Raw genomic sequence first — 26,908 nt, 5'->3', positions numbered from 1 at the left:
CAGAAATCTCAAAAGCACACTTTTATATGCTGTGCACTTTATTTAAAATAGCAATGTACAAAGATGACATGATTGTGCAACCTGTAGCCAAGCATTTTATACCAACATGAAACAAAACAAACACAAATATACCGGTTATTCACTGACCCACTGTCTCCCACAGTCACTGACTCTTTTATAATTTTACAGCAGATCTCTAAGGACAAAATAAGTTTAATAATTCTTTGTTTTTTTGTTTTTGCTTTGCATGCTGCTTCCTCATGTCAGTAATGTTAAAAAAATCTGATCCTTCTTTAATTTAGTTAAGCTTGTCCACATATTCTCTATTTTTTTAGGTCAAAAAATTTAGCTAATGCAACTGTAAAATGTCTATTAGCATTTTTACGTTTTCCCAACATGCGATAACTGAACAGATTTATCATTTACACTCTTTCACGTGCGGGTGCTCGAGACACATTTAACTCGCACCACTTCACACATTAGCCAGATGTTATTATGTGTGTAAAGGCACCTGTCTCTCCAAGCCATGTTCAATGACAGCCAACACTTTCCCCCCACCTGCTCAGGTGAAGAAGATGATTTATGATTTTCAGTGTAGAAAAAACCTTTTGCAACGAGCAGCAACACAGGAAGTAGTTTGAAACTAAGTGTTACTAAGTGATTTGCACATTATGCGCAATTCAGCAATCAGGTTTCAAACTAGCAAGTGTAAATGCACTTACATAGTAACAATTAAGATACAATCCAAATACAAGACACATGAAAAAAGGTCAGAGAGAAGCACATTGCAGAAGCCTTGGCCATGTGATTAAGAGCGTTATAAATGTGTGGCAAACTCTGTGGGAAGAGGAGTTTTCGTTTACAGTTTAATATTGTACAGTGAGGTTCATCAAGGTCAGAAAGAAACCCAAAATGGAAAAAAAATAACATTTCCTGTGGATGTGCGAAAATGCAGTTATTTTGGGTTCTAATGGAGAAATGTAGCTAGCAGCATTACATCATACTGTGACTACAGTCTCTATAGAGCCCTTTCACAGACTGTAGTCACAGTATGATGTAATACTGCTAGCTGTGTAGCTGTGACACTAGCATTAAAGATACAGTGTATTGACACATTTAAACCACACATTAAAACCACTTTATCTTTAATGTTAGTGTCAATACACTGAATTTCAACTTCATCTATTTTGGTTAGACTGGATTTGTAATCTCAGAAACAATATATTGGAACACCTTAGAGGCCTAGGGATGTTAGAAATTGTTACAATTATTGCCCAAATATTTCTAGAAGTGGATCCTGCAATCATTTCCACTTAGGATTCCAAAGCCTGCCATCCTTGATCCCTATTTCTGAGGGTTCAAGGATAGCAAGTATGCCACCCCAAGCACCCAGACACTCGCCTGCAACACCCACGCACACACCAGCAATGACCCTGATTCACTTAGCGTTAGTATAAAACCTGATGATTTCATACAAACATGGGAGTATTGCACACAGGACACTAAACAGCAGCAGAGCTAATCACACACATGGACCCAAACAGCCACATGCATATTTCATAGCTGTAGCCCCATGAGCTTGGAGCTTAGCTATGTTTGCGGTGCTAATTGGAGCTGCTATTACATGTGTGATGCAAGCAAACGCATTGTGAAACACACCCATGCTCACTGACTCCCTGACTTGCACTGCTGAAACAGTAAATCTGTACTTAGCACTTGTCACATTCCTTAGATTTTATGTAGTCTTGTACACAGAGCACCTGTACTGATGCTGGATCCTGATCCTGAAGACATGATGGTTCATCCCACTGTTCACCTGTTTGTGAATGACTCAACATCCATCTTTCTCTCTCTCTCTCTCTCTTCACTTCAACTCTTTCCGCCTTAAAGCACTTGTTATTTTCTTATCCTTCTCATTCATCCTCCTCAGTTCTTTGTCTTTTTTTCTTTTATTCTACATTTATTGAACTGCTTAGAAATCAGTTCCATTTGCCATGGCATCTTCGTTAAATGCTGAGCAACGCTTAAGAGCCAGGACTAATTCGACCAACAAAACAACTTTGTGCCATTTCTGTGCATGTCCACGTTGCTTGGATTTCTTGACACTGGCATGTTTCAAAAAAGAGACATGCGTCAAAATAATGTCCACTTCTGCCTCTGACAATTTCCTTTTATTTAATTTCCTTTTCTTAGTCATATTTTATGATTTCAGCTGTCTGTGCATTTTACCTTTTTAATGGAGTTTTGTGCGCATCACTAAATACACATAAATAAACTTTTGTAAATCTGGAAGATTTTTTTTTTGCTCGGTTTGGCTTATGAAAACATTTACACAAAACTTCACTAAAAGTTTGATAAATGAGACTCAATGTACCAAACAGTTGATTTTACCACACCTAATGTTTATATCTCACTGATTTTCTCTGCTCATGGCCTGCTCTACCAGCACTGACACATTTATGAAATATCCTGTGCATAAAGCAGTGAAGTTCAATTCAGTTTAATTCAATTTTTATTTTAATAGCGCTTATGACAAGGGATATTGTCACAAACAGCTTTACAGACATCCGGATATAGATTTAGATCCCTAATGAGCAAGCCAGAGGTGATGGTGGCAAGGAAAAACTAGCTGAGACAGTCTGGTTCTTCTCAAGATTCTTCTGGGTGAAAGTGGTTTGTGCAATTATAGTCATTACACATTAACACCTGTATAATATAAAGTCAAACAGTACTGAGTGTGTTTAAAAGATCTTCAGTATGAGCATCAGAGTCATTTTTGATTTCTTTAGAATGTTTAGCTTTAAATCTATAGCATCCAAGTGAAGTTATCCACTGAGTAATGAAGGAAACTTGGGTGTAGACTGTTTGTAAGTGCGATCTTTAGGGTATCCATGTGCCATCCACAGCAGCCGCGAGTGATTATCAGGTGAAGGAAGCACCAAGCAGAAGTAGAGCATCATAAACCAGGCAGGTCCGCGGGGCACAATGAGTCAGGGTCAGGTACTGGCATCCCATCAGGCCACAGGAGTTACATGTAGATCAATATACATATATATATATATATATATATATATATATATATATATATATATATATATATATATAGAGCAAGAGAGAGAGAGAGAGAGAGAGAACTTATTATTAGATAGTTATGGTTATAATGCAATGCCAGTGTCTGTATTTGCATCAGTATCTGTTTAGTGCCCACAATATTCATATCTGTTTTTATACTCAGGTTTAAAACAGAAGTGAGTGTGACCTATACTAGAGGTTGTTTTTTTTATGTTAACTCTGCCACTATTCCCTAGAAACACTGAAAAACACCAATTAACAGAGCTGCTGAAAAAATACGTCATCTTTTCATTCACAAATAATAACAGCAACTGGGGTAGGTTAAATGACTAAAGCCTAGACGTAAAGATTGAGACTGTGTCTGAGTCCCAAACACTAATTGGAAGGATGTTCGATAACTGTGGGGCATTGTAAAAAAAAAAAATTATAACAATACCCTTGCTATAGTCTTCATTATTCTAGGTACTAATGAAGAGCCTGCAATTTCCTGTGTCGCGAGACTATTCAGTCCTTTATACATCATTAGTAGTATTTGATAATCAATGCAACATTTCACTGGGAGCCAATGCAGTGTGGAAAAGATAGGAGCGATCTGGACTGGAGCTTGTTTATGCACTTACTGGAACATCTAGACAGCAAGGCATTACAGTAGTTCAACCTAGAGGTAACAAAAGCATGAACTATTTTTTTAGTTCTGCATCATGCAGTGCCATTATATCTCTTATCTTAGTGCTATTTCTGAGATGAAAAAGACCTTGTAATATGGGAGTTATCCTTGTAATATTATGTGTGACACCCGGGGTGTCGAGAAGAAAATGAGGACTTGCGAGGCAAGCGTGAGAGAGAGTGTGAGTCTGTTTATTTTGTTTTGGGCTATGCATTTCAGCATGTAAGAACTTCTTAATGTAAATGTTTGAAAAGAAACAAAACCGTCACCTTCACATTCACACACATGTTCAGAAAAACACTAAAAAGTGTGGTTTTTATCAGCTCACCACAGGCTCCCTTGTTCAGCTTTTCAGCAGCTTCTGTAACACACACACACCTATAAATAAGCATCATCAATTACACACAGGTGTACACTCATTCATTACCACACATTCTCCCAGACTCTGCCCTCCATTCACAAACCAGTGCTCAACCACACAGCCCCTGAGCTTCAGATAAGAGACTAGATTCAACAATAAGAGCTTTTACTGCTGCACATGATGAAAGTGAAAGGCCATTTAAGGTTACTGCATAATCAGAAAGCTTACTGTAGTATCTGTGGCATCAAAAGCTGCACTAAGACCAAGCAACACAAGCAAGGAGACATAACCCTGATCGAAGTCCAGTAGTAGGTCATTTACCACTTTAACCAGCGCTGTCTCAGTACTGTGATGAGGCCTAAATCCTGAAATCCTGAAAGATTTCGTGAATGTGATTCCTATGCGCGTATGAGCTTAATTGCTGTGCTACAACCTTTTCTAGGATCTTGTGGATAAAGGGGAGATTTGATATCGGCCTATAGTTAGACAGCTGACAAGGGTCAAGGTTGGCTTATTTTGATCAGTGGTTTGATAACTATTATTTTAAAGGATTTAGGTACATAGCCTGTGCTAAGGCTGACTAGACTGTATGCTGGATGACCGTATGCCGTCAGCTCTCACCTGCCTCTTACAGTGTTGCTCTAACCCTGAGTAAACATAAAATACAGGTTTTAAATGATCCTTTCATTTATTGAAAGAAAAAGGTTATCCAACACCAACTGGTCCTATAAGAAAAAGTAATTGCCCCTTAGATATTGCATACACTTTTTCCTTCAATAAATGAACTGATGATTTAAAAACTGTATTTTGTGTTTCCGCATGGTCTCCTTGTCTTAGAATTACATTTTGTATGAGGATCTGATGAGGATCTGAAACCATTTAATGTAACAAATAGAAGAAAAATGGAGGAAATCAGGAGGGGAGCAAATACTTTTTCATGGTACTGTGTATGTATATGAGTGCTTACAGTCTGCACGTCATAGTCAGTGTTTCATTTCAGATTCAGATTCAGATTTCAGAGTGCTGGAATACGGAGCAAAATAGTTTGATCCATTCACACTAATTCAGCCTAATTCAAGTCATATGAACATGAATGGCAGACATTTTGCTCCAGATACTTCTCTAATGCTCTGGATGTTTGTATGCCAGTGGAGGAGATGTCCCTGGTGTTTATGAGGTCTCTTGGTGTGAACTGCATGACAGCTGTGCTAAATGAGCTAATATAAAAGCTAATGCTCTCTAACAAACTGAAAGAGTGACTTAGATAAGAGGCCACGGGAATCCCTCGGCACAGATGGCAGAGCGAAGGGTAGAGGCATGCTAGTGCTAATGTGTTATCCTTTCCCTAAAAAGAGCCCCACTTCCCAATGTAAAAGAGAAGGGCACGACTCTAAATCATAGAGCTGTGTTTCGGGGTATAGTCAGGCTGCATTAGCATCTGCGGTATAAGAGATCTTTTGTGTGCAGAATGTTCCAGTGGGAGACTTAATGGCATTCATCGCCCTGCAGTCCTTGGGCTCACAGAATAATTACCATAATTTCAATTCATAAATTTTTCACTCCCAGCTCTTTTGCTGAATAAAAGTCTATCGTGCACAAACACACGAATCTCCCGCCACAGGTAAACACACACACACACACACACACACACACTATGTGAGCATGGAAAGAGATCTTGTCTAATTTAGCAGTGGAGAGTGGGGAGTCAGATCGTGTGTGTGTGATTTGTGTGGCAGACGTGTGATGTAGATGAACAAGCATGCTGCATTTGTTAATCAAACCAAAGTTGGACATGACAGGCTCATTAGATATAACACAGCCATTACATAGTGATAGTTCGTATGTGTATGTGAGGGTGACAGGAAGATTGTGTGTGTGTGTGTGTGTGTGTTACAGGTTCATTAGCAACTACAGCTGTGAATTATTAGTGTTCCTGAGAGATGTCTTTGAAAACTTGATGAAAACAGCTTGCTAACTGGGGCAGACCTGTGAGACAACGGATTTTGTTGCTAAACACATAAGCGCTACGCATCCAAACTAGCAAACAGTCGAAGCTGGATCTGTTTAGTCACCTCTGACTTAGCATGGGATGAGTTGTGTTGTGACTGCTCATTCAATGCACACCGCGCTCGCATGGGAATGCGCTTCATTTTAACCAAGAAAACTAATTCTCATATGTACAACAGTGTCAATGAAACATGGGGGATGGGGACAGCTGGATTTTGGCAGCTGTAATTACAATACCGCTAAATAAAACATTTTTATTAAGTAATAAGAGGCATGAGACAGTGGGGCAGTGAATAAACCATGTATGTGTTATCCTTGAGTAACATTATCATGCAGACATGCTGATATACAAGAACAGGATGTACATCTTTGTAGAGTATGATTTTAAATAAAGTTCAGAGAAAGTGTAATGCAGTGATTTGAATTGAGCTGTACACTGCAAATAAATGACGTCATAGCAGTGAAAATATCTTCAATATAGTCAAATTGACTGTATAGATTATAATAAACCAAATGTAAGGTTATTAAACCTATTTTTAGACATTTGTTATTAATCTGAAGTTTGAAATAGTCTTCTAATAGTTCTTTTGGCAGATAATTTCTAGAAAGATAAGATGCCAATAGAATATTTAAGATGAATTGAATTAATTTTAATAATCTTATATTTGGTTGATTGTAACCTTGCAATGGGAAATACTAGATCAGTTTAACTATATTCAAGATATTTTCACTTTGCTAAGATGTCATGTTTTGTCATGTTTTGTAAATTTTCAATGCCCTCTCATATTCACCTGCAGCAAAATAACTCCTCAGAGGAAGTCCAACACCTGGTCAGTCAGGAAAAGGAGTCAGATATGTTGCTAGTTAATTCACACACAGAGGGGGCTCTTGCATTCGCACTCAGGCGTTCTCACAGGTTTAGCTAATTTGTTTGGAGAGCTGTACAGTATATATTCTATAAATCAGCATATCATACTGTGAACACGAACAGTCTGCTCACTCTCATAACTACCCTCTTTTTCCTATCAGTTTCACTGAAGTTACTGAATAAATCCCACTAGTTCAGGTAAATACCCGAGTCTGCGACTTTAAGGGGTTAATTATCTTATTGAAATGGAATTTTAATTAAATCTTCATCCTAACACCCGTGACATTCTGTACAGCTTCCAGATTTAGAATGCAAGAATTGCTGAGTCTGAATTTTATTTTTGGTTTAAGAATGGCACTGGCCCGTCTTTTGTAGGCAGTTTTGCTGAATGCCTTCTCTGTGTGTAACTCTGGACAGACACTAGCTAAGACGAGAAAAAGGAGGCCAGTCTGACAGGATGTGCTTTGAAAATGCTGGCGTCTAGACCTTAAATAACTGTCGTTTAATATGCAACGTCAGCTTGTCAATGCAGTGACACGTGTTGTGTTAGCAGGGTTTGCGATACACTAATGAAGTTGTGAGTAGGAGGTGTTTATATATGCTGCATTCGACTAGAGGTCGTAACACATAACACCTGAACTCCGACCAGGAAAAAAGAAAGAAAACGCCAACTTGGAATTCCTACTCAAGAAGTCAGGAAGGTCTCCTTAGCTCCGAGTTCAGCAAGTGACATCAAGTCAACATGGCTGCTCACAGCATCAGCAGTAAACACAGCAGCACTTCTTACCTTTCAATGAGTTCTACTGTATATATACAAGTATTAGCTTTAGATCCATCAACATACAGACATTTTCACCTGTTAAATCTGTAACACCGACTCTACAGTTCTCTGTTTTGAGGAGGAAAATATACATCACTCATCACAGTTAGCTGCTAGCTTGTTGCTAACAAAAGACAAACATGGAGGCATCTGAGGTTTTTTTCTCACTTTGTAGCTCGAATGCATGAAAATGATATAATTACGACCTCCAGGTTCCTGTTTTGAAGTAAGTTGAATGCAGCAATAGTCACTAGCCAGCAGCTGCACATGTTTAAGGTGTTTAAGGCTGACAGGAAGTACGTGTTGGAATGGTGCATAGAAGAGAGATCATAATGCTTCTTTCATTCTGCCACTCTGAAAAATGTTGAAATATTAAATACTGTGTGTGTGTGTGTGTGTGTGTGTGTGTGTTGAGAGAAAGAGTGTGTGTTGGACAGGCTGTGTCATAAATGAGGCACACACTCGGCAAGCATTTGGCACATATTAATTAATGTGACACCTATGATGCAACAGGAAGTGAAGATGATGCTTATGTAAGACTACCTGTGGTTATACAACCAGATACAGTCATCATCCTCATCTCTTTTTCTCTCATTCTCTCTCAGCACATCCATATGAACTCCCACTGACAGGTGTTTTGGTCCAATCTGTCTGTGTGTGCAGCAGCAGCGCATCATGTTTTTCAAACACAACAAGCTGGTGTGACTCAAAGCTGCTGAGCAACAAGGCCTTGCCCGCGCGACATAGCGACCGTTATTGTCCTCATTAGATGGCCTTGAACAAAAAGCTTAGTTAAATGATGTTGCTACTAGTATGTACACTGTGTGTGTGTGTGTGTGTGTGTGTGTGTCCTCCCTGTGCTTACCCAAAATGATGGGTAAAGAAAAATACGACTTCTCTTAAGAAACAGAGGCAGTTCACATATCAAGTGCAGACCTGCATGAGTACATATTCACACACACACACAAACAGCACAGCACATTGTCCTCTGTCCCTAGATGACTAAACAGAGCTGTACAGGTAACAGAGACAGAGACTCAGTGACAGAGAGGTATAATTGACTAGACACACAGTTTTAGCATCTAAGGAATTTCTCTTGTAGAGGAATGTGTATTAGTTGTAGTGCGGCTGATATTCACTGTGCTTCTTCTCTTTTCCAGCCCAAACAGCGCACGTCTCTATCCTCATCGCAGGATGTACAGCGGCCCGTACCGAGCCACAGTGGAGAGCCATCTGAGGTGAGCTCATCTCTGGGCTATGCTAGCTTTAGCACCAGCCCACCTGCTAGTCCTCTCATCAGTCCAGCTAACTACTCCACCGGATCAGCTGAGGACTGCCCACTTGCTGGTAAGATTGTGTGACATCTGCTTTTACTGCACATTTTTTATCCAACATATAACTAATTTCTTCTTGAAGGGCTAAGTAAATACTCTATACATACACTATATGGCCAAATACTTGACCATCACACCCATATGCGCTTGTTGAACATCCCATTCCAGATTTATTCCCCCTGTGTTTGCTGTTATAATGAGCTCCACTCTTCTGGGAAGCTTTCCACTAGATGTTGGAGCGTGGCTGTGGGGATTTGTGTTCATTCAGCTACAAGAGCATTAGTGAGGTCAGGCGCTGATGTTGGGATGTCGAGGAGGTCTGGGGTTCAGTCGGTGTTCCAGTTCATCCCAAAGGTGTTCAGTGGGGTTGAGGTCAGGGCTCTGTGCAGGACACTCGAGTTCTTCCTCTCCAACCTTCACACACCATGTCTTCATGGAGCTCGCTTTGTGCACAGGGGCATTGTCATGCTGGAACAGGTTTCAGCCTCTTAGTTCCAGTGAAGGGAAACTGTAATGCTACAGCACACAGAGACATTCTGTACAATTGTGTGCGTCAGAGTTTGTGGAAACAGTTTGGGGAAGAAGCACATATGGATGTGATGGTCAGGTGTCCACAAACTTTTGACCATACAGTGTATATTTAGGTAGGTTTGAGTATAGAAATCGAATGCACTATGTGTGAGTAGTTTTTAAGAATGTAACAGAAGCTTTAGGGACGTGTCTGACTGAAAGAGCATGAGATGATGCTTAAAGCTTGTATTGTTATAAATAGTCTGTGCGTAGCCAGGTTTAATAATGATATTCCACTTTATCAGTAGATTTTTGCAAGCACTGATGGTTTGTTTTTCACAAAGTGTCTCTTGCTATTCTGAATGATTCTACAGCAGCTGCATGGATAATTCATACATCAAACCCACATAAAATGACAGAAGTGCATATTAAAGCCACTCTGATCGAATACACATCGTCTGGGGAAGCTGGGATGAGTGTTCAAGTCATCCATTCACTTAGTGTTGTGGCAGTTTAAACGCGGTCACGTTGCCAGTAGGTGGCGACCAGAGACGTGTTAATGCTGCAGTACCGTGTTTTCATTACAACAGAATTTTTACATGCATGAAAGTTGAGTCAGTGGTGTGAACCATGTGCTGAGATGTTCAGGTTTGCCCAGGTTTAGAGGGTATGTCACTTCCTGTATGTCACTTCCTTTGGACCCTGCGTGGGAAGGTGTGGAGTTATTGTTACCATGGTAATGTGATTGCTGTTAGCATGGTGTAGGAGTCATGGTGATGGTGATGTCTGTAATGATGCGATTCTGGCAGCCGCCACTCACCAGCGCCGTCTGTATGCCGTCTGGCACCCTCCTCTGCAGAACATAAGAGAGAGAGAGAGACAGGAAGAAAAAAATGGAGGTCACTTTAAGGTGAAGTATAGACTCAGGAATTGTGCTGTGTAGAGGTTCGTCTCTATATTTCCCTGCTGTTAAAGAGGATTAATCTTTGTCTTAGCCATTCTCTTTTAAAGTTTCCAGTGGCTATTATTACTTTAATCTCTGCAGCTCTTTAGTCTTTCTCACTCTGTGGCTCTCTGTAGCTACTCAATGTCCAAACAGCAGATAAGGCCAAAGATTGACTAAAGCTTTACTGTGTTAAGCTCTCAGTTATATGTGACTGTCCAAGGCTCTGTGTCTGTATATGTATCTGTTTAGTGCTCAAAATATTCAGTTTATGATTTGAATTTAAACCTGAAGTGGGTGTTGTCTGTACCAAAGGGTTTAATTAATCAATCAATCAATTAATCAATCAAATACTTAAAAAAATATATATTTCCTGGAAACAGTGAAAAACACTGAAAAATCAGGGTTGCTAGAGAACTGGAAAAAAAAATCATTCACAAAAAAGTAATTTTTCATTCACAAATTATAACTTTATTCACCTCCTGAACCAGACGCCCTGTGGAAGCTCTGTGGAGCTTTCTGGAAATCCTTCTATCTTCTGTCTAATGTAAGCAAGACAACTGTGTTTCAAAACAGCAACATCTACAGTTCACAAAAATAACCATCTAATAATACTTTATCAGATTTACTTTAGTTTTTGAAAGTTCCAGAAAGTTCAGAAATCTGTTATGAAGCTGTCGCACTTACAGAGCTGCTGCGAGTCAAAATGGAGTCCTTTAAACAGCATTGCATTATAATGCCTGTATGATTGTCTGAGAACATTTTTTTAAAAGCAGTAGACAATGATCATTTGTTTTATTAAAACTATTAAGTTTTATTTTAATCTAATAAAAATTGATTAAATGATTCTTTTTTGGCGAGCCCGCAGAGATATGCAGCTCTGTGCACAGTGTGTGGTCTGTGTGAGCTTTACGGAACAACAGCTTATTATATGAAAGCATAATTCTGTTGTTTTTACAGACATTTTGTCGAAATATGGTTTTAATTTGGAATTCAGTAAGGTAGTCGAGCTAAAACCTAGTAGGTAATTTCTTATTAATAACAATATTGATGAACTCGCTCTTTTTTTAAGTTCCATGAAAAGGTTGCCAGGTTCTGCGTATAATGACCACATGTAGCAGATACATACTGTGCTGCAAATCAGAAAGGTGCACTTTGTTAACTTGTTTCCCCTGAAAAGACTAAGAAAAAGAAGAAATATATGTCTATCTTTTCCTATGGCTGAACATTTGGGCTGGTTTCTAGTCTTTCTGTGTGGTTTTTGAGTTGTAGTTGGGGTGGGAATTTTGGCAACCCTCTCCAAGAGATTCAGCGAGCTGCTCTTTAAAACTCGCACTTGTGCAGGATTTTTTTTTTTTTTTGTGCCAAACTAACAAACAAAAAATGCAATATCTATATTTGTATCTGTATTTGTACTCATTTAGGACGCATTATCTGTTCAGTCCGTGTATTATATTCATATTTGTTTACACCCCTATTATTCATTCATTCATTTATTTTTTGATCTGTTCACAGTCAGGAAGGAAAGTCTGGAGTGAGTAGAGTTTGCGTATGAGAAAACTTTTCAATCACCAGAAATGAGTCCCAGCCCACTGGGTATAAGCAGTAGCTGGATCTAGCATCAATAGTGCAAAGACCTCTGTAGGCTTTCATCTCTTCCACTGTACTGTAAAGATGATGCTTTTGAAATGACCCACTGAATTTCATCTACCCTTTCATGCTACATTCCTCAGGGATACTCCAACCCCCTGATGTCTATTCCACCACTTTGCTGTAGCTGGCCCTAAGCTTAGGAAAAGCCTGCCTCTACACATTAGATATGCTCCTGCTCCTTCACTATTTCCAAATCCAGGTTAAAAACCTATTTCTTTTCCTTGGCGTTTGACCAGCCATAGAGATTGTTTTAAATATGTTTTATGATTATTATGTAACAACAGCTATAATGTTGGCTTTTTCTGATATTATTTTATTTCTATTTTAGCTTCTGTAATTATTGTTGAAGCACTTTGGTCAACGTATGTGGTTTTTAATGGTGCTATATAAATGAAATTGATGTTGACTTGGAATGCGTTGGAGACCAAAAGCGAGAATGGTAATGGAAACTCAAGGGGGAGGATGTCCTGGACATGATCTTCTGCTAACTGTTTGAGGTACCATAGACAAGCAGATTACCAGATATTATTATTACTCATTTTTACTGCCACTTTAAACCGGATTAAAAAGTTTGTATCTTTGGTGTAAAGCTGTTTGGTTTAAGCTTCTCTGAATGCGGCTGTAAAAACATGAAGACTGACGCTGGTTAAAGGTCCTACGCTGGTGATTGGAGGTTTAATGCTCCCACTTGGGCAGCACAAGATTTGAAACATTGTTGGAATTGTTCCTCAGTGCCAACATTTAGATATTGTGAAAAGTGTAAGTCGCTGTGTAATTTCTAAACCATCCTAAATCCTCTTTACTGTATGTGGGTTGGATAAAGGAGTCTGCTGTATGACAGAAGGTTTAGCAGACATAAGTAATGAAGTGATTTGTTTGCATCGTGGCTACACAAAGTAAAATTCAACCTTCACACCATCACAACAGTAAGTTGAGGAGTGGGGTCATGTGTGATTAAGTCCAGCCAGAGTTGGACAGCTCATGGAGCAGAAGCATGAGTCATTCACCTCTCTGTACTGCCTCTAACTCCAAGAATATATTCTTATATTGTTTATAATAAGCTACAGTTTTCACATGCTCATGCCTCTTTTATATATCATCCCCATCTCTCTCATTTGTAAGGTCCAATGTGTTGTTGCCATAGCAACTGCCATCAAACAGAGAAACACATTGCTATTCCTCTGATGGTTTATTTTTCATAGGTGCAGGAATTACACACGATCAGCCTGCTGTCTGTGTTACATATTACACCATCTCGTAACACAAAACATAAACATCTACCCATCTGCTTTTCTGCATTCTCTGTCCCCAGATATGTATTAACAGCTTCTTCTGCTAGTCTATTTATAGAAATCACTATAGGTGAGAGTGAAAACAGTACTGATGTACGGTTATGTAACTGTAAGAGAAAGGAAAGGTGTATCAGTGCTGCATGGAGATGCACGTAGCAGAACCCCTCCAGCCTGGGCTCGTTAGGAGAGCCCCTTCATGTGATGCTCACCATGTGAAGTGTTGCAGCTCAGATTAACTGCTAGAGTCAAGAATGAGTCTTAATGGGGAAGCCTAAGAGTTTAGGAATTGAGGGCGAGGCAAGAGACTACAGGTGAATAGCGGATTCGAGATGGCATGATACCAAAAGTAAAAAAAAATGATACCATGGTACTTTTCTGATACCGAAACCTTGAGTATCCACTGATACCAATAAACATCCGATATTGCTTTCTTTAAAAACTAAAAAAAAAAAAAAATCACTTCACGGTAAATATAATATAAATATAATGACATATAAAGTATGAATATAATAAAATCAATCCTAACAAAAGAAAAGCCAAACAAGTCTCTTTATATGTAAACATTTCCTACAAAAATACATTTCTTTTCCAAATCAAATTCTAATCTTTGCCATTTGTTAAAGGATCCAATATCCAGCATGTTTTCTCTGATAGCTCATCCAACATTTGTTTGTTATCGACCCAGTATCGATCTCTGATCATAATCATCTTTGTTTGTTGATTGCTGATATTCTTACAATTATTTTTGTATTGAAACCTTCCAGAAAAATGACATTTGTTTTTGCAAATGAAGACTTACCCTAAATATGTTATATTAACCTTATTCTAAATATGTGTAAATTTGCAGAAAACCAAAAATGCGGACTTTTCATGATGTCAGAAAATGAAAAATGCCAGGTCAAAGAAAATGCCACTGCTGTAAAAAAAAGAATACATTTTATGCCATTTTTCAGAATAAAAGCTCCAACAACTGTCAACATTTTTCATACAGAGATTCCTCTGTAATATCATTGTAATTAGTTACGGGAGTGAATGTGTAAAATTTCATGAATTCATGTGATTTTGTGTTCTACATTAGTTAATGTGATTTATATGGTAATTAAGAAAATTCATATTGATAAAATTTGACAGATACAGTATATTAGGAAACAAGCTTTTCGGTGAGATATGACATGATGTGATTGCACAAAGTGGGCGGAGCTTAAAGATAGTTCAGTATTGCTAAGTTTCAGATAATGCTTTGATCGTTAGGAGACAAAAATATTGAAATAAAAATATTACTGTTGAGTGTAAACGTTTGCCAGTTTTGACACCTTTATTTGCCATTTTCTTACAATGTAATAGAAGACATGTTGTAGATACATTTATTAAAAAAACCTGAAAAAATGATTGATGTGACCAAAATGGTCATTTCTGTCTATAGTTAGTGTTTTGCGTTTAGGGTAAGTTTATGGCATTAGATTTAGGGCTAAGACTCAGATGAAAAGTGATTAAATGTTGTAAAAGGTTTAGGATTAGGGGTTAAGAGTAAAGTTAAGGGCTAAGATGGCAGTATAAGGTTTAAAGTATAAGTGAAAGTTTGCGTAGTCTAATGTGTTAAGATTGGATCGTAGTCCTAGGTTTAAGAGTAATGGTTAGACTGAGGCTTTAATTTCAGGACTCAGGGTTAATAATCTTTTTGTTTAAAGTTTATGGAAAACCACTGATTCTTCTTCAGCAGTATGTGTACACTGGCATGTGCTGTGTCATTTCCCAGCTCACCGAGTGACACGTTATATTTATAAGATCACGTTCAGTACACTGCCTTGCACTCAGGTCAGATTTTCAGTGTATAAATCAACACTTGTGTTCCAGGTGTGAGTATATATTCTGACCCACTGGGTCTTAAACATTAAGGTTCCTGTTGACCTGCAGTGCTTGATGACCTCCTCTCACAGCGTACCGCCAGGAGGCTCAGCCGCTTCCTGTCCTGCTTTTCTCACTGATTTATTTGTTATTTTAGCGTAAAGGGAATCCAATGGGATAGAATGCTAGGGTCACTCCACTGGTGGCTCATATAGCTAGCAATGTGATAATGTGTGTGTGAATTTCTGAAGAAGAAAGGAGAAAGTGTGAATATTTATCTAGTAGTTCCTGTTATAAGATTATGATAAACCAATATAAGATCATTAAACCTTTTATTTTTACTAATTTCAAGATTATGGTGATAATTTTGCTTCTTTCTAGAAAAAAAAAACATTAGGAAAAATATCTGCCAATGGAACAAGGCTATTTCAAGCATGAAATTGGTAAAAATATATAGAAATAGGTTCAATAATAGTATTTTTGGTTTATTGTAATCTTATAATAGGAAATACTAGATCAGTTTGTCTCAAGATATTTTCACTTGCTACGATGTAATTTTTTTGCAGCTTGGCTTGGATTGACAGGTCTGATATTTTTCTGGGTTTGAATATCTGGGAGAGACGTGCAAATTAAACAGGATTGGTTCTGTTCCTGTGCCGGTCCTTTAGCCATACGCAGTCTCTAATCAACTTGCTATACACATCTGTATGAGACAGATAGGTAGCGATAGAGAGAGAGAGAGAGAAAGAGAGAGAGAGAGGGAGAGAGGAGCTTTCTGCTGTCTCTTATACCGTAGACCATGGTCAGCACTGTTACAGTTCCTTGGCTGTGTGACTTTGAGAGATTCACTGGCCCTATTTTTGGCAGGAAGTTGCTGCAGTTTGACACGGCAGAGCAAACATTTGTTAACAAGCAATTAAACATGTGACCTGTAATCCAGTAGCAGAACAAGCCATCTGTCTGTGTGCTGTGGATAAAGGGAGGACTGACTCTTCTTTATTCCTTTTTTCCCTCAAACCTGAAATCCTTCTCCTTTTCTCCAAGTCTGTTTATGAATCACTTATGCTTACTCTCTATATTTATCTCCTTGTCTCTCTGTTTGTTTTGTTGCTGGTAGAGGGAAGCTTGGCTTGAACTCGTGACGAGATGACTTCGTCTTTCTCAGTTCATTCTGAAAGGCCGTATGTGAGTTCACACTTATTCTGACATTCAGTAAAAGAGGAGCCCTTATCAGCATACTTATCACTTTGCCTCTGGAAGTGTCTTCTGCATGACAGGACAAGTGTGTGTGTGTGTGTGTGTGTGGGTGTGTGTGGACGCATCGGAGCATGCGGAATAAATATGCTCTGTGGAGCAACTTATCAGATCCCCTAGTCACATGTTTGTGTGTGTGTGTGTGTGCGTGTGTGTGTGTGTGTGAGGCCTCTTAACTTGAGAAAACATTCCTTTTGAGCTCATTTCTCCACACCTGTGGATAGCTGTTCGACTGCTGCAGCCCTCATGTCTTAAGGTAGGAGTTGAAAAGCAAGTCAGAGAGTGAGGGATGATAAAGGACGGAGTGGTGATGGTGCTAAAAGACTCTACACCATTTTAGATTAGACGCACACATCCTCCATAGAGACATCATTTTAGTTTTGCAGCAGTGTGATTTGCTCTGTTGTGTTGCTCTGCTGTTGCGTTTAGTGTGTGAGTGATGATGAGCTTGGAATCGATGGCCCAATTCCTCCAGGGGTTCTCTGTGTGTGTGTGTGTGTGTGTGTGTGTGTGTGTGTCTATACAGTATATGTTCTTTCCGTTTATTCGCCTTATGTATACTGTATGTCTTTCATTTCTTCAGAGACACTCTGTTCTTCAGTGCCATTTTAAGAGCTGTGGAATGTAGAGAATGTGGTTTGTTTTTCAGTCAGACTCAGATAACCAGAGGCCGTGGTTATTGCCTCATTTTTCCAGATTGTCTGGATGAACGTAATAATGGCATCACAGTGATGGCATGTAATAGGATTTTACTTTGACTTTGTACTTGATGGTTTTCTGCTGTCAAGTCTCAGATTAGTCATGGACTCACCACAGTGCTGTGATCCACTCTTACATTTACTCGCTTCTCTCTTCGCTCTCTAGACTGAGTTCAGATTTAGATTCAGCTACTGCAGTACACCGTGCTTAGTTCCACAATTACCACATCTCCAACTTTGTCTTGTCCATTGCTCTCCCTAGTTCTTATTCCTGAAGGCCAAGTGTGATCTGCTTGAGAGGTTTGAGGAAGCTGGGGAGTGGTTGCCATGATAACCAGATTTCACCAGTTGCTGATGAGAAAGAGAGCCAGATGAGTAACGATACCACTGCAGTATATATTATATATACTATATAATAATATAATATTATATTATATAAAATACCTCAACATCCACTTTAATAGGAATACCTGTACACCTGTTTATTTATGCAGCTATCTAATCAGCCAATCATGTGGCAGCAGCACAATGCATAAAATCATGCAGATACAGGTCAAGAGCTTCAGTTCACACAAACAGCAGAAGACCACATCAGCTTCCACTCCTTGCACTCTGTGCTGCTGCCACTTGATTGGCTGTCCTGCACCTGTCATGAGCAGGTGTACAGGCGTTCCTAATAAAGTGGACGTTGAGTGTATATACTATATTATTATATACTATATAATATTATTATTTATATAGCGGTGTTTAAGATTTACATACGGTATGCTCTCTGGACATACGTATAAAATAGGTTGATATTTGTTTTACATGATCAATACACACCTCAACTCAGGATTAGTAAAACTGGTTGATTAGTAAAATCAGGTGTGTTGGAGCAGGGGCAGGTGCAGGACAGGTGCAGGACAGGGGGTACTTCAGAACCACGGTTTAGTCTTGTAGTACTTCATCCTTAAGTTTAAAAGGGGAGGCAGATAAGAGGCTGAAAAAAAAAAAAAACCTCAGCACACAGAGCAATGCATCATGGCTCTGTATCTACTGATAAGTCGTAATTCCTGACCTCCAACCAGGAAAAAAAAACAACAAAGAAAACATCCTCTCAACTCAGAATTCCTAATTGGGAACTTGTGCTGGTCTCCTTAACTCCGAGTTCAGCAAGTGATGTCAAACCAACATGGCCGCTCACATTGTGTACAGTAAACAGAGCAGCACTTCTTACCTTTAAATGAATTATACTGTATACAAGTGTTAGCTTTAGATCCATCAACATACAGACGTATTCACCTATTAAATCTGTAACACTGACTCTACAGTTCACTGTTTTGAGGAGGAAAATATACATCACTGTTAGCTGTTAGCTTGTTGCTAACAAAAGACAAACGTTAAGGGATCTATGATTTTTTCCCCACTTTGTAGCTCGAACGCATGGAGGTTGAAAATGACGTTAGTTCACACTCCGACTTTCCAGTTCTGAGGTAAGTTGAATGCAGCATACCTTCTACATGAACCTCTGCGATTTATCCTGGAATCATTGAATCCATTTGTACGAAACATTACCATGCAAGCGGCACCATGGTAACGCAGCGGACAGCCGTGCCGTCTCACAGCTCCAGGGTCCCCAGGATTGATCCTGTGCTCGCATTACTTTCTATGTGGAGTTTCATCCATGGCTTCACTGGTCTCCTCCCACCTCCCAAAAACATGCTAGCAGGTGGATCGGCTACACTAAATAGTCCCTAAGTGTGAATGAGTGTGAGAAGGATGTCTTCCTACTCCATGCAGGATATAGGTACTGTAAATTCCCACCTCATGCTCAGTGTTTCCGGAATAGGCCATAAATGCTACAGAGATTCAGAGTACTCCGATATTTCCATTTCTTCAAGGTCACATCATGTTTCACACTGCCTGCTTTACACTTCACATCATATACAAATGCTTACACTCACACCTGGGTTACATAATCCCTCCTTCATCAGATGATCAGTTTGAGTTCCTGTTTCTTCTAGCTAATTAAAGGACTTGCATTATTCATTCACACACACACACACACACACGCACACGCACACACACACGGGTATTGCTCGTTCAGGTGTAAACACGTCTGATTATTTATAATTATTTCGTTTAAATTAACTTGGTGAATGTACGTCTATGCTTGTATTATTCTGTGTACTAGAGATATATATTTGTATATTCTATTATTCAAAGGTTTACTAGTTGGTCCTGCTGATATCAGATGATTCTGGCCCAAAAGTGTTAGCGTGGGATTGACTAACCAGTCAAAATGATTTTTATATGATGCAGTATGGGGGTTTATTGATCTTCTGTCAGTAAAACAGAGCTGACTGTCATTACTTGTCTTAGGTTTTTTCATTCGGAGTTTTGGCATTAGCGTCTGCGTGAAGAGCAGCCGTGTTAATGTTGTAATTGAGTCATTACGCTGTTGTCCGCTGGTACTGCTGTGACAGCTCATGTTGGTTGGACCACCACCATCACCACCATCACCACAACAGATTTCATCTCAGATGAAACCTTCACACTGTGAAGAAGCTACAGTGATAACTTCAGACCTTCAGAGCTTTCTACAGTTGCACTGAAAGAGAGTTTTTATTTTTAAATACAGCGCTAACGTGTTATATAATGGGGTCCAAAAGATGCTATCCAAGCCTGTTTTATCATTGATCGCTTAGGAACTAATACAGCTTTGTCAACCAAGATCTTCACTAATGTTAGCTATAGGAAGTTTGTTCTTTTTTACTAAATTCCATAGTGATAATGACGCCTAAAACAGGAGCACACTAATGAGCCAATCAGTTATTAATAGACAAGTAACACCGCATGTAGGGAATATAAGATAATCCTTTATTCGTCCTGCAATGGGGAAATTTGCGTAGAATATGCATGTTATCATTCAAATGAAATACATGGTGCTGCAGAAGATTTAGAGAAAAGCAACTATATAAGAATATAAAGATTTATCATATAAAATTTCTTAAACAGTTAAATCACATTGATTTGTCTCAGCTTTATATGTATTCTTGAATAATAAGTATCATATGAATTAAATGTTTCTAAAAACTCTTGAAATTTAACAAAAACACACATTCCTGGCAGGTGGAATTTCAGTAGTGAAGGTAGTGTCATGTCTCGATCTCCTCTCTTATCTCCCTACTTCCTGCACTCCTTTTATCTTGTGCTGTAATTTGGTCTTTAATATCTAAGCTTGATCACAGCACTACTGCTGGGAGGAAGTGTTCACGTTTCATCTTCTGTCTGCATGAACAAAACTGCGTCTCTGTTTTCATCCGAACTGACAAGAAGAGTTTACTGCGATCCACTCAACACACAATGCTGCTCACAAACAATTGGTCTTTATGATTAATAGACATGTACATTGTCTTCTCTTCACTTCACACGTCGGACACATAATGCTCTGTCTCCTTGGCCATGCTATAAACAGGATGAACAGGACATGCATAGAAAAGCAGAGACTTTACAAAAAAAAGTCCAGTAGCAAACCCTGTTTTAAAGTGTTCAGTGCTGAAAAACTCAGTGTCTTAAATATGTGCAAAATATATCCTTATATACTGAAAGCAGTCTTGTCAACAGCCCATAATGATTAACTGACTATTCTACTTAACCAGACTGATGTAGGTGATGCTGGTGGAAGACATCAACAGTAAAATTTTAGGCTCTTAAACCTTAAACTTATGCATGTGTAAATTTTCCAATTTTTCAAGCATTATGTTCATGCAACATGAATGAATTAAACAGGACTAAAATGAATTAACTGAATTTACATGACGCTAATACAGTCATGGGAAAAATAAAGTACACCCTCCTTCAATTCTCTGTTTTTAGTTATCAGGGCATAAATAACACTTGTGTGGTCTTTTCCAACTTCGACCACAGCACTTGGTGTCACGGGCTGTGATCGAACAAAAAACAACAGATTGCAATATGTAGTCATTTTTTTCCCCAAAAAAGTAAACCAACATTCAGAAACCAGGTGGGAAAAAATAAGTACACCCTATAATTGAGTAAAATATAGCACCAAGTTTAGCAACAATAATTTGAAGTAAACTTTTTCTGTAGAAGTTTATCAGTCCCTCACATCATTTCCGTTCCTTGATGTTTGAGGTCATTTGTTTATGCACAGCTCACTTAAGATCCCTCCACAGCATCTCAATGGGGTTGAGGTCTGGACTTTAACTTGGCCATTCCAACACTTTGTGGGGATTTTTTTTTCTTCTTTAGCCTTTCAAATGTTGATTTGCTGGTGTGTTTGGGATCTTTGTCCTGGTGCATGACCCAATTTCAGCCCAACTTAAGCTGCTGGACAGATGGACTCACATTTGTCTCAAGAATATTCTGGTATAAATTGGAGTTTATCGTTGACTGCAAGTTTCCCAGGTTCTGTGGCTGCAAAACAAACCCAAATCATCAGCCCTCCACCACCATGCTTCACAGTTGGTGTGAGGTGTTTGTGGTGATATGCTGTGTTTAGTTTTTGCTAAACATGGTGCTGTGCATAAAGAGCAGACATCTCCACCTTGAACTCATCAGTCAAAGGGATATTGTTCCAAAACTTTTATGGTTTGTTCAGATGCAGTTTTGCAAAACCATTGTCTTGCTGCCATGCTCTTTTTAGAGAGAAGGGGCTTTTTCCTAGCCGTGAAAACCATACTTGTTCAGTCTTTTTCTGATTGTGCTGTCATGAGCGTAAACATTTAATGTGCTTACAGATGTCTGTAGGTCACATGATGAAGCTCCTGGGTTTTTCTTTATATCTCTTTATATCTATTAAACAGTCTGACATTGGACTGAATTTGCTGGGACGCCCACTCCTGAGAAGATTGATAACTGTCTTGAAGGCTCTCCATTTGTAAACAATCCTTCTCACTGTAGAATGGTAAATTTCTAATTATTTGGAGATGGCCTTATAACCTTTCCCAGATTGATGAGCAACAAAAATTGCTTCTCTGAGGTCATGGCTGACGTCTTTTCTTCTTGGCATGATGGTAGACACACACCTGAGTTTTGTTTTGTTGTTGTCACCTGAGGTTATTTGTTTGTTTATAGAAGTTGGTGAGGACCAACCAATTGTTATTTAGGTCCTGATAAATAAAAATATAGAATTAAAGGAGGGCGTACTTTCTTTTTCCCATGACTGTAAATCTAAACAAATCTAATAGTTTTCTTCCTGAAGTTCACTTTATGTTATGGTAAGTTATGTTGAGCTTACCCATTGTGGATAAATAATAAAATCAGGAAATTGGTGTGTAAACTGGATCTTCAAATATATTTCAGTTTCACATGAGAAATCTACTGCTTCTACTGCTTTGGCATGTGAGCATTAAATCTCAGCGAGGTGTCACTGGCAAGCCGTAAGCGTGATTAATTTGATGTGCATTATGCTGATTAATAAGTGGTTGTGTGATTCACTTGGGAATAGAGTGAAACTCTACAGACACTAACAGGTACTAGAACTATAATTAATAAATAATAATAATAAATAAACCCTATAATGAATGTATAAATGTTTTTTTTTCATACATTATGACTGAATGAACTCATTAAGCTGTTAGAGTTGAGGTTTGTTGGACTCTGCATATGTGATTATGCAACACTTTAACCTCTTTAAATACACATGGGTACACATGCTTTTAGTGACTGTCCCACCGAAAACTTTTCTTCTAAGGGTACGGGAGGACAGACACACACACACACACACACTCACACAATATTCTCTCATTTTTTCAGACACACACTTTGGTCTTCAGCTTTCATTTTTCTCATTTTTCCTCACCACTTCCTTGAACTGTTTTTTTGAAGTGTGGGCATGTACATACACTTACACACATGCTTCTAAACTCATGGAAAGTTGTATCGTTGTATCGTCCTTTAAAGCAGTGCTTATTGATGTGCACATTAGGTGAGATAATGCTAAAATCCTTTAACTCGTTCTGTCTTAGATGAGGTGGTGGAGCAGAGGGAGACATCACTGAAAGACAATCGCAGGGAGAGCCGTGTTCCCGAGCAGTTTGCTGGCCTGCTGCACGGCTCATCTCCAGCCTGCGAGTCCCCGGATAATCCCTACCAGCTGTACAGCAAAGTGCACAAAGATCCTCCACAGAGGCACAGCAACCTGCTGCTCGCACCTAATCACGCAGTGCCATTCCCTACATCGAAGATCCAGAAAGAACCTAAACCTCAGGTAGTGTACCGCACCATCTTCCACACAAGGGTCAACCAGAGCCCATCTGTTCAGGGAAAGAACGAAGCGAACAGGAGTGGCGAAGGGGGGAATAACAGCGCAGGGGGCTACGAGGAGAGAGCGTGCACTCTTGGAAGGATGCGCTCCGGAATGTCGAGGAATGTGCCCGAACTCCAGCTTTCCAGAAGCCTTTCCAAGTCTGACTCCAACCTGGTGGTGGCATCGCCCATCGAGGAGGAAAAGCGGAATTCTCGAGGGCAAAACAGCCCCACCAGACTAGAGCGCACCCCTTCCTTCACAGCTGAGTGGGAGGAGGTAATAACACATTAATTATCTCTTAATTACAATTACAATATCATGATAATCACAGTTTCATTCATTCCTGTTATTTGACCTGACTGTTTGAACATGGCCTTTTGTGGCATGGCATGACATTTTGACAAATTGCTTTTGTAATGGCTTGAAAGGTTTTCTTCCATGAAAATGTATGTATGTACACTCCTGGTAAAAAAAAAAAAAAAGCCCAAAATGACAAAATATTACATTTTTAATGGTCTTAACAACAGATCGTTGGTCAGGAAATGAGCAAGAATGAAGCAAATAGATAAAGGAAGTTAGTATGCGAGAGCTTTTCCCTTTGATTTCTTTAAATGTTTAAGGCTTGTGGCTCTTGATGAGCTGCATCAGGTGCGGCAGAGAACCAAATAATCACTAATCTTTTAAGAAAAAAAAACATTCCAGAAGATATTTTTGGAAAATGTTGTACACCCAGACATGTGTTAGTTTGAATTTTACATCAAATATTTTAATCATTATGATGATTTTACCTTTGTGTACAAGAAGACTATAGAAGTGAATTTCCGTTTCTAGCTTTTCCCCAAACAAACAGTTCACTGCAGCAAAAGGAAACCAGCGAATGGAGGCACAGGAGCTCTCAGGAGTGCATCTGTTTCATTCCTGCTCATTTTCTCACCAATGATTTGTTATTAAGGCCATTACAAGCTTCATATTTGCCATTCTGGGCTTTGCCCATTTTTTGCCCTGGAGTGTATGTACAGTGTGTATGTTGGTATGTAGATTCACTTCACACTCAAGCCTAATAATGAATCTCCATGTACTGAAAATAATAATCAATTAAATCTTATTTTAACATCTCTTGACCAGAGCAATGCAGCATGTGGAGTCAGGTTGAGTGATGAATTTTTAATGACACAAGGAGTAATGCATTTTATTAACTAATATTAAAACAATCAGAGAGGCTGCGATTAAATTAATTGAACACTGTGCAATAATTTAGAATTGAAACATTATTAAACACAATTTCTTTAAGTCTATATTTCAGGTACTGTAGAGTCTAGTGCATGTTTATCTGGAACAGACAGGATATCACTTTGTATAAATCTATAAAGTAGTAGATATTCCTGGCCTGAGTATGCCCTGACTACCATCCAAATTATATCGATCATCATGAAATGAATCACTCGAGAGGTGTGGGTCAGAACAGTCTCTAACAATATGACTCAGTATCAACATATTAACATTGACATCTGGTCTCAAGCAGTAAGAGAACATTGAATTTATGAAAAACAGCAAAGAAATTGTAGTATTTGGTCATGGTCACATGAAATTTCTGTCATGTCATATAGAGATGCAGTAAGAAGCTGGGCTGAAGCTGTTCTCTCAGACAATGTGCTTTTTATTACTATAGGTGCGTCTCAATCAGCTCCCTAGATCCTGAATCAGTGTATCGTGTTCACAAGTTCAGTTGTTTGTTTCACAAAATCAAACAAACCGTATATAGAACTTCAAATAAAGTTAAACATCGCTAACATAAGTAATCATTTGAGAGCTACAACAATGATAATAAGCTACTTATGTTTGTAGACGAAGTTGGCTGAGAGTTCGTCCGCCATTTTTTTTGAGCTGAGAGGCTTCAGAAAATAAAATGTCATTTCCAGTAAGGGAACATAGTGAGCATCCATGCCCTCTGTTTTTTGCAGTGCATTGTGGGATTTTTTTAGGGAGCGAACGTTCCACTGTACTGGAAAGATTTTGCGATTGAGACAGCCCTTAAAATGGCCGCCTCCCTGATCAGTGCCCTGACTACTGAACTGAGCGGATTGAGACATACACTGTGTTTCAGGTTGGAATAAAATAGAGTGGAATCTGATTGGTCAGTTGGGATTTCTTACTCTTATTGAGACCCCTTTTTGTATTTAATACGGTCACTTAGAGCAGTTTAGGATCCTATTTAGATATGCATAGGTATTGTGACATGAGTGTTTTTAAAATGTGGAAAGTCTCCGTAGTCTCTGTAGTCCAAGGAATTTACAACTTTTGAAAACACTGCATTACCGTACCACGTTAAAACATGACAAAGAGGAGAAGTGTCATGAGCCTGCCAAATCTAATCATTATGTTGTGAAAAACACAACCTTTATATATGTTAAAAAATAGGTAAATTATTTATTACACATCAATTTAAATAGCAAAGTAGTAGAGCTGGGCATGCTTAAATTACACTGGTGCAGAACGTGACATACAGAGCATTTGAGTGAATGTTGGATACGCTGATATTCATCACACACTATAAAAGAATTGACTGTAACAGGGTTGCCAATAATGTACTGTAAATTGTTTACACTAAAAAACTGTACACATATTTACAGTAAAGTGTTGTAATATCTTACACAGTATAGAATAACACATAATCCAGTACATTTGCTCACTTGGCTTATGCTTTTAAGGTAGAGACGTACATTTGATGCAGAATACAACTGAGTAAAGGGTCTTGCTTAAAGACGCAACCAGTTTGGCATTGCTGAGATTTGAACACATGACCTTCTGCATTGAGAGTGAATTCAGTGGTGGAATCAATGCAAGCTAGTTATGCACTAATTACGGTTGAGGTGTTCAAATCCCAACACTGCCAAACTGCTGTGGTTGAGTCCTTGAGCTTTTTAACCTGTAAAAAGTTTATCCTGTATCAGCTGTTATTTTATACTGTGTAAGATACAACAGTACTTTACTGTAAACGTTTACAGTTCTTTATTGTAAAAAAAAGTTTACAGTACTATATTGGCAACCCTGCTGCCAGTTAAATTACTGTAAAATGTATTTTTTACGGTGTATGTTTGTGACAGAATGTTGATATTCACCGTAAAGAAGATGCTGCAGATGAGTTTCATGCAGATGTTTTTTTCTGTAAAACTGGGTTATCTAAACCACCATGATCACCAGTAACCACATACTATCTGGGTGATAACACTGATTGTCAGTGTGTGTGTGTGTGTGTGTGTGTGTGTGTGTGTGTGTGTGTGTGTAGTGCTGGTATGGGTAAATCAGGTGCAGCAGTGTTGCTGGAATA

The 26,908-nt window shown here is 38.8% G+C and overlaps 1 protein-coding gene across 7 annotated transcripts in view; it reads left to right on the top strand.

The window, feature by feature from the left end:
- anks1b (ankyrin repeat and sterile alpha motif domain containing 1B) overlaps positions 1-26,908 on the top strand; it is a 195,284-nt gene that overhangs the window by 107,497 nt on the left and 60,879 nt on the right. For all 7 annotated transcript variants that reach the window (XM_026919638.3, XM_026919636.3, XM_026919637.3 and 4 more), the window contains 2 exons: positions 8,956-9,142; positions 23,300-23,856. In XM_026919638.3, coding sequence (XP_026775439.1) covers positions 8,956-9,142; positions 23,300-23,856 — 744 coding nt within the window. The remainder of the gene's footprint in view (positions 1-8,955; positions 9,143-23,299; positions 23,857-26,908) is intronic.

This window comes from Pangasianodon hypophthalmus, chromosome 9 (genome assembly GCF_027358585.1).
Source record: "Pangasianodon hypophthalmus isolate fPanHyp1 chromosome 9, fPanHyp1.pri, whole genome shotgun sequence".
NCBI classification, from domain to species: domain Eukaryota; kingdom Metazoa; phylum Chordata; class Actinopteri; order Siluriformes; family Pangasiidae; genus Pangasianodon; species Pangasianodon hypophthalmus.
Note: the sequence above shows the minus strand (reverse complement) of the source record. Positions and strands in the feature narration are given on the sequence as shown.